General features: G+C 35.1%; 1 protein-coding gene across 1 annotated transcript; it reads right to left on the bottom strand.

Moving 5' to 3' along the window:
* Positions 1-255: 255 nt before the first annotated feature.
* On the bottom strand, positions 256-6,139 carry LOC129285898 (lysine-specific demethylase JMJ28). The gene is made up of 12 exons (XM_054921863.1): positions 5,046-6,139; positions 4,812-4,948; positions 4,109-4,214; positions 3,886-4,018; positions 3,730-3,793; positions 3,026-3,617; positions 2,461-2,784; positions 1,653-2,216; positions 1,508-1,580; positions 1,351-1,436; positions 739-858; positions 256-631 (listed from the first exon to the last, which is right to left on the bottom strand). Exons 1-12 carry the CDS (start codon positions 5,703-5,705, stop codon positions 560-562), a joined length of 2,931 nt encoding a protein of 976 aa, XP_054777838.1. The 5' UTR covers positions 5,706-6,139; the 3' UTR covers positions 256-559.
* Between the last annotated feature and the right edge of the window lie 2,135 nt (positions 6,140-8,274).

The following is an 8,274-nucleotide window of genomic DNA, read 5'->3' as shown; positions in this document are numbered from 1 at the left end:
GAAGCACTTAAAACTATCAACAAACAAGAACAGGTGTCCCATGCTTGATGCAAGATAAACCCTACTTTGGCAAATTAAATGTGTAGCTAAGGGAACCATAGGATGATTCTTGGCAGTAGAACATGTGAGCCACCAGCGGAATTAAGGCTGCAAAAACATTGTGTCTGATACAAGTGCTGATCATTAGTCAAATACAGACCCAACACCTGTTTTCAGTTTAGCTAGATTTGGTTACCATAACTGCAGCTCAAAGTGTGGTCAGAACGTCAATTTTATAGTCCTCAAACCCACAATACATCCCTCTCACTCTCCCATAAAAAAATTATCAATTTCCTTTCAGGAAAAAGGGATTAAAAAGTTTATACAGACCTTACAATTTTATTTCAATTTCAGAGTCACACAATTTGGTGAATAAAAAATGAATAGAAACTAAAATCAATCAAATCAACGAGTATCCTGCCAGATCTAAAATGTATGCTCTACAATTAATCTATACAAAAAATGAAAGCATCTAGAAAGCCCGAGTCTCACAGAGCAGAGGCATGTAATGTTGAAGCAATCACTTTTTACAGGTAAGATCTCCTATTTCCTTTATCGCTGTTCTCATGCTATAAAGGGCCATTTTCTTCATCTGTTTTCATCATAAACCCGGAGCAAAAAAAAAAAAAAAAACAGAGTGACTCTTGTCAGTCTCATGATAACAAGTACCTCAAGAAAGCAGACATAACTATGACTCACCTCCAGCTTATCTGCTTTCGCTTTATGCCCTTCAGGACGTAGACAGACTTCATCAAACAACTCAAAACACTCGTTAACATTTTCAGGGGACACAAATTCAAGTATCACATGAACAGAACACTGCAGGTCAAGAAATAAATACTCGTCAGGCATCTGACACAAGTTAGGATATACAATACAAAGGGGCTACGAAAATCAAATATTTGACAAAAGCAAAACCATCTACAGCCTTCTTGTGTAAAGAACATCTGTCTACAAATTTACAATGGATTTCCAAGACGAGAAATTTTATGTTTTACAAGGTTTCACTACTTAAAGAAATTATGAGCAGGGCACACTTGTTTATTGTTAATGATTAAAGTTAAATCCTGACAATTGGATCTTTAGATGATTGGTCAGGATTAAAACACATTTGGGACAACCACTTATAAAAGAGATATCACATGGCTTCATGTTTTAGTCATAAAACCATTTCACGCGGGGATATAAACAAGATTTTCTCTTCTCATTTGCAGTAAACAAGCTCATTCATTAAATATTCCCCCAATATGTGTACGTACACACGGACAGATATATAGCTTTAAAAAAAAAAATCGTATTAATGCAAGAGACCTTTGGATTCCTGATCTGGTATGGACATCCAGCAGGAATGATGACAGCTTCTCCAACATGTTGCGCAAAAGTCCACGGTTCAATTTCTGGTAACAGCATAGATATGTCAATATATTTAGGTTTGGGACACGCGATCAAAACACAGAAGTGTACTTACCAAACTCCTCCTTAAGCCTCATTTTGTGAGTATCGTCAAGAAAGAAGATCTGATCTAAAATTGGGTGAATGACCTACAACACAGGGACAAAATGATCATCAACTCCTACAAAGTCAAACTAATAATTGTCCTGCATAAGAATTACCTTCTTTTTATAGTTCCGGGTATCAGAAAATTCAATACAATGTCTTTTAAGGTATTCCATTAGTTTTGGGACATCTTGTCTGCGAAATACATCCCACTGGGCACCAGAATGGTCATCAAGGTTTTTATTCCTATCATTATTTGAGCTATCATCAGAATATCTGTGATTATTGTGTGTAGAACATAGAGTGTTCTGGACTGTCCCATGAAGTGCAGTGGATTTGAGATCAGAATCAGAATCTGAATCACATTCTCCACCCTGGGAAATAATGCTGTCTGTACTCCGACTTGCTGCTTTTATTGCCTCCATGGAGATGGAAGTTGTTCTGTTGACTCTCCGGAAGAAATTCATCTCTTCTCTAACCATACTCTGCACTTCATTTTGTTCCTCATCTTCGGCATGCAATACTGAATTTCCTTTCAAACATTGTCCCGTTATCTGCTCAGTAATAATCTCAGGAGACTCCCTTTGACACAGATTTCTGTGCTTTTTCAATAACTTTCTTATTTTAGTGAGTTGTTCTGTAGAGAGAGGGATATCTGTTGAATGCATCATGATATTAACCTGTAATTTCAAATCATACACAATATATGACACATATCTTGTTTCTGCAAACCTCCTAGAATGTCCTGCACATTTGTATCACTTCATATAGGAATTCTAAGTTATTATGAACCAAATAAGCATAATAGATACACAAGGCATATTTCATTAAAACATTAATGAATAGTGACAGTTTAGTCCCATAGAATGCATAAAAGATGTGTGTAAGAAATCAAGTGTATGCATAACAAGGAAGGAGACATACCACATCATATGAGTCATAACAGAGTTTTGTTACAGAATCAGCTTGTTCATCAGAACAACCATATGACATATAGACAAACGGACCTATATCACGTCTTGCTTGCCCTTGTGGCAAATTTGCGGCTAAATTCAGAATACCAGACATGGGATTCATGTATTCTGGAAGAGGTAGAGCATCAATCACTTGAGCAAAATGAATCGGAAACTGTTCTTTGAATAGTTGGGAAGACAGCCAACCCTTCAATTTAAGCATCTCATGCCAAGTATTTTTCTGAGGTTGACATCTCAGAGACCCTGCAAAAAACTGCCTAATGTTGATTTCAACCTGTCACAGGGTACAAATAGCACACTTTAGAAATGACATTCAGTTCAGTAGAATCTCCATCCTATCTAATAGCAAAGTTGAAGTTGAAATACAAATTTGAACATTCCAAGTGTATGTTAGTGCTTGTTTCAAATAACTATGTGCAATAAAATCTAGTCTGATTATAAAGCCCAAATAAATTATCAATTTAGTAAATCAATTCAGAAGTGTTGTTTCATATACAATTATTTGATCAACTGACCTCACACCAATCCAAGCAAGATTCAAGTAAGTCCTTATCATTCTGATATCTTACAATACTCTGCTCAAGATAAGCACAGAACATGACCAGTGGATCCCAGATGTGATTTGATTTACTTTGGAGAGCATCTCGCACTACTACTGGATGACCTTTTCCCCAGTGCTTCTGAAAGTGTTCAAAATTATCATGACTGATGTTCAAAACTGTGGGATAAAACAAGCAATTATCATTGGAATCTTCTCTTAGAGCTGCTTCTTGCCACTGTTTGTATCTATCAATTTTATTATCAGTATTGAGACAAAGTGAGCAGCTTGAACTTTTATCCAAAGCTTCAGGAAAGTCATAGCAGCAAGCTATTTCTTCAGCTTTTGTTTCCATCTCTTTCATCAAGCTTATGGGAAAAACACATCTCAGATCTAGAAGGCTATCATCACAACCACCAAGCTCTGTGGGGGAACAAGCTCTGTTGCCAGAACCTTTACAAGTTGTGCAGTCTGGTGATGATGAAGTAGCTGCTGAATTGCCATTGGAAACGACCTCATCCAAAATGTGGTTTTCATCAGCAATGCGATCTTTCAATTTAGTGGGTTTCCTAGACAATGATGAGCTAATTTATTGGGCATCCTAAACCGGAATGTAAATGCCATCCAAAAACACTAAAAATCATCCAACTTTCTCAAAAGCATCAGTGAAAGAGAGATTACCAGCAATTTTGCTCATTACAGCCAAACTCAACCTGCTTGATTTGAATACCAGAGGATCTTTTCCCTGTCATACAAGGGCATCACAGATAACCATACTACACAATGAACAAAGGATGAGTTAACAATAATAAATGTGGTAAGAAAGATGATTAGCACCTTTATTTTTCACTTCTGCTTCTAGTTCAATATTATGATCTGCACTGATTTGTTTTAATACAGGAAGAAGCATGCAGATCATATAATGAAAACACAAAATTCTGTCAACTCTGCTTTTACACGGCAAGTATTCCTGTAAAATTGGGGCATAAAATCACTTGTCAGAGTACACTACAAAAGAAACACTAATTGAGTCACAGGTCACTCTACTTTGATGTCAGACCTTACTTTCACTGTCTTTACATCGACTTGCCAAGCACTCTTTACAGGAACATGTTCCTCGACAAACTGGACATGCCATCTTAACTTCATTTTGAGTTTCAAAGTACCTATACATGTTCCAAAATAGAGTAGACAAGCATCTCATAAAATAATCTGAGATAAGAAAGGTAGAGAAGCCGTGTCACTTATCATTATTAATTAGCACTGTTCACTGCCAAGAAAGATACCTAAATAATGCCAGATATTTTCCCAGCGTTTGATCATTTCAAGAGTATCTTTTAAAATAAAGAGCTCTGGATCTATATTATAAGCAATCTCTAGCCAGAACTAATTAAATCAGAGCTTCATAAATTATAGTTCCACCATTGGTCAATACTTTTATTACACTTTGCAGTTTGAATCCTCCTACAAAAACAAATTCTTTCTCATATGGGAATTCATAGCTAAAGTAGAGAAGCATAACAACAATAACAACAACAAGCCTTATTCACTAAGTGGGGTTGGCTATGAGGATTGCATGATGCTATTGTGTTCTATCAACAACCAAGCCTTCGGTAGATTGTTAACCAAAAGAAAGCACACAAGGGTCAAATTGTAACAGGAAATCCAACATACACAACAAAAATAATTTAATATCGAGTTATCGACAGTAAATGCCTCGCAGGTTGAAGTTTATGATCAAAATTGGGGTGAAGTCAACAAACCGGTCTTTGGAGCAGTCCATGCAAAAGAATTCTTTTTGACAGCTAGAACATTTAATGAGATTCCAAGATTCGCTTTTCTGGCACCAGTGACACTTTTTCCTCCTCAACTTCTTCAAATTTCGCCCAAAAGGCAATACCTAAATAAATGAAGCAAGTCACCCAAATAGGAAAACATAAAAACCATCAGACATCCTGAAAGCACTAGAAATTTGTTAAAACCCATAAAGAACCTACCTGCAACTTGCCAGCAGGGAGCCTCTCCACATTCTTGGACCTGAAGTAACGTGGAGTGATTGCTTTATGATCAATCCCTACTTTAACATCACATTGTGAACCGACATTGTTGTAATCTCGGGGCGTTGATGCTGGAGAGATTGCCATAACACCATTGGGTAATTCTCTAGTCAACTCTCCCTCGCTGTAATTAATCAGCTCTTCTTCTTCCGACTTCTTCATCCTTTTCTCTCCCTGCTTCTCCTTCTTCTTCCTCTTCTCAATCTCCCTCTTCAGAACCATCCTTATCAAGTCCAACTGCATACCACCTTGCTTCAAGGCCTTTTTCTTCACAGGATGAGCATTCACTGCTTCAGAAGAATCCCAGAATTTCCGCCTCTTCTTTATCAGGTTCGCCTTCTTCCCCACTTTCAGTGCCCTAATTTCAACATTGTCGAGATTAACAGAATCATCTTTGCTGTCATTATTCCCATTCTTTCGCTTCCTCTGAAGCTTCAGCGACTCCGGGACCTTCTCCTTGTATTGCCGATGACGACCTTGTAGATAGTGAATCTGACATAGCTTCAGATTATCCATGACTCTCCGACGGCACCGCCATTGTCTGCCGTCGGTGCGGCTACAGCGAAGATGGTCCGGCAATACTTCCTCCTCCTCCACCATTGAAACTTCCTCTTTTCCCCCGGAAAACTCTTACCTCGATTGAAATTTTCTCGGGGAAATACGCTTGGACAAAAAAAAAAAACAAAAAGAAAAGAAACCGCCTTTCCTGCGCAGAGCGCAGAGATACGAGAAAAAAGAGAGGAGATGGGTTTGGTTTTCAGATGCGAATGAGTGTTTATTGATTTTGTTTTATCTACGGGAAGCAACAGTAGGGAATTAAGGCTTTGGTTTTCAGTTTTTTCTACCATGGCATATTCCCGTAAATATGGCCAAAGATTGAGTCCTATTTAGTCTCGCAATCTTCAACAAGGGACATGGGTGGATGATAATTCAGTGTCATCCGGCTGTTCAAAAATCCTCCGTGATCCTCTCGTCTCTGACCCGACGAGACAATGAAGTATGCTTCTGCCAGGCCTTCTGAGAAAAGCAGGCTATACGTCTGTGTGTGAATGAATATGATTCACTTTCCTTTTATTTTCATTCACTACCTCATCACTTATATGGGCTTCCTTCTGATGGGACCCAGATTTTAATTTTCTTTCGTTATTGTGGTTGTTGATTAATTTGCTTTTCTTGGAGTTTCATGGGCTTAAATTAACCAGTTTTATATGAAATTTAGCGTTTTACTTGTGATCCTTAACCCAATGCTGTCATCAATGTTGTCGAGTCTGATATATATAGCTGTTTTTAAGGTTGTTTTGTTGATTCATATGAATCAAATCTTGTGTAGTTTTTTCTGGTGTTTTGTGAGTGTTTTTTTCCCCACTACTGATATTCATTTGTATTTGTGAAATACTTTCTTTGAAATGTAAACCTTCTGTTCAGAATCAGATTGCCATTTCTTTTTTTTTTTTTTTTACCCCTCCCTTTTGGGTTGTAGTTATTCACTTATGTAGTTTGAAAATATTGGACTTTCCATTCATTGCCAGTTTTCTGGAATTTCACTTCATATTCGGTGTTGTTTTTGGGGCTTTGATTAGTAGTTAAACTGCTGCTTAGTCAAAAAGCCCATTTTCTCTAATGTCCTTATAATCCTTAATCAATTTTTTTTTTAAAAAAAAAAGATGAATCAATATTTACAGTTTTGGATTGTGCAAGAGATTGCTGAGAGCTCTTATCATTGTTAGTCATCTGTCAATTATTCCACACTACTCAACTGAAAAGCAAATTTATGTTTCTAAAAGGTAATTATTTGAAGTTTGTTACAAAATTTGTGAAGTTCATTGGCATGATGCTGAGCTTTGGTTTGATGCTGAGGGCAATTTAACAGCAATATAAATAATTCTTAGTAATATATAAATAACTAATGTTTATGTATGGTATGGAGCATGAGAAATGAATGCAAAGCAGATTATTAGAGATGAATGTAAAGCATATTATTAGAGATATTATATTATTTGTTTATTCAAAGATGATGACTTTTTGTCTGTGTTTGCCTTTTACCAGTCTTTGAAGTATATGGAGATGAACTCATCTTTTGTCTACTTTTCTTTTTTTTAAATAAAAAAATTAATTTGTAATTTGATATTCCCTCCATTAAAAAATATAAGACATTTTTAATCAAATTTCACTCTCTCAATAAAGTAATGACCTATTTTCAAACTAACTCTATTTTTTCATATTTACGCCTATTAAATAAGTATAAAGTCATTATCAATAAGGGCACTTTTTTAAAAAAGATAATGATTACACCTTAAAAGATTAAAAATGTCTTACATTTTTTAACATCCAACTCTTCAAAAAATACCTTATATTTTTTAATGGAGAGAGTAAAATTTAAATAATGAAAAAGAAATGAAAACATATATACAGTTGATTCCAAAAAATATAGTTAAAGAAAAAGAAAATGAGGAGAAAAATGAAATTTAATTAAGCATTAATTTTCTTCATTAAAAGGATTTTAAATAAGGGTAAAACTTATATATTTAGCCTTATATAATTAATATACTTATATCTAATCAAATCATGACAAGTGAATCTTAATATTTTAATAAAATTAATGACAAGAATTTATTAGAAAATAAACAATCTATAAAGATTCATATGTCGTAATTTAATTGGAAACAAGTATATTAAATATATAAATTAAGCTACGTATATAAGTTTTCTCCCTTAGATAAATATTGTACTCCTTAATGTTTGAGTTTTGCTTATTTCTTCTTATATAATTAATGTTCTGATTAGAGGACAAAACTTTCAAGATGAATCTCGTTGTATTAATAAAAGAGTAAAGGTTATAATCTTCTTGACATTACCAAATGCGTAGTCACACTTAACATGCCCAAATGTAATTAGGAATCCTTAAACCCTTAAATTACTACAAATTTATAAATACTAGAAATATATAAAATATTTTTAAAAAAATAGTTGAGATCCCAAAATTCTTTAAAAATGTGTTGACTCTCCAAAACATATGTATTTATGCACAATGAAAGCGTTTAAGAATGCATAAACACTACACAATAAAAAAAAACAGGGCAAAAGAGTCATTTTCACCCAACTAGACTCAGACGTCGTGGCATGTATTCCATATATTGTGGCATATGACACAGAGTCACTCTTTCATTTT

The sequence above is a fragment of the Prosopis cineraria genome, unplaced genomic scaffold (assembly GCF_029017545.1).
Source record: "Prosopis cineraria cultivar Desert tree isolate PC_DT_omini unplaced genomic scaffold, ASM2901754v1 PC11, whole genome shotgun sequence".
In the NCBI taxonomy this organism is placed as follows: Eukaryota; Viridiplantae; Streptophyta; class Magnoliopsida; order Fabales; family Fabaceae; genus Prosopis; species Prosopis cineraria.
This window is presented reverse-complemented; position numbering and strand designations above follow the sequence as displayed.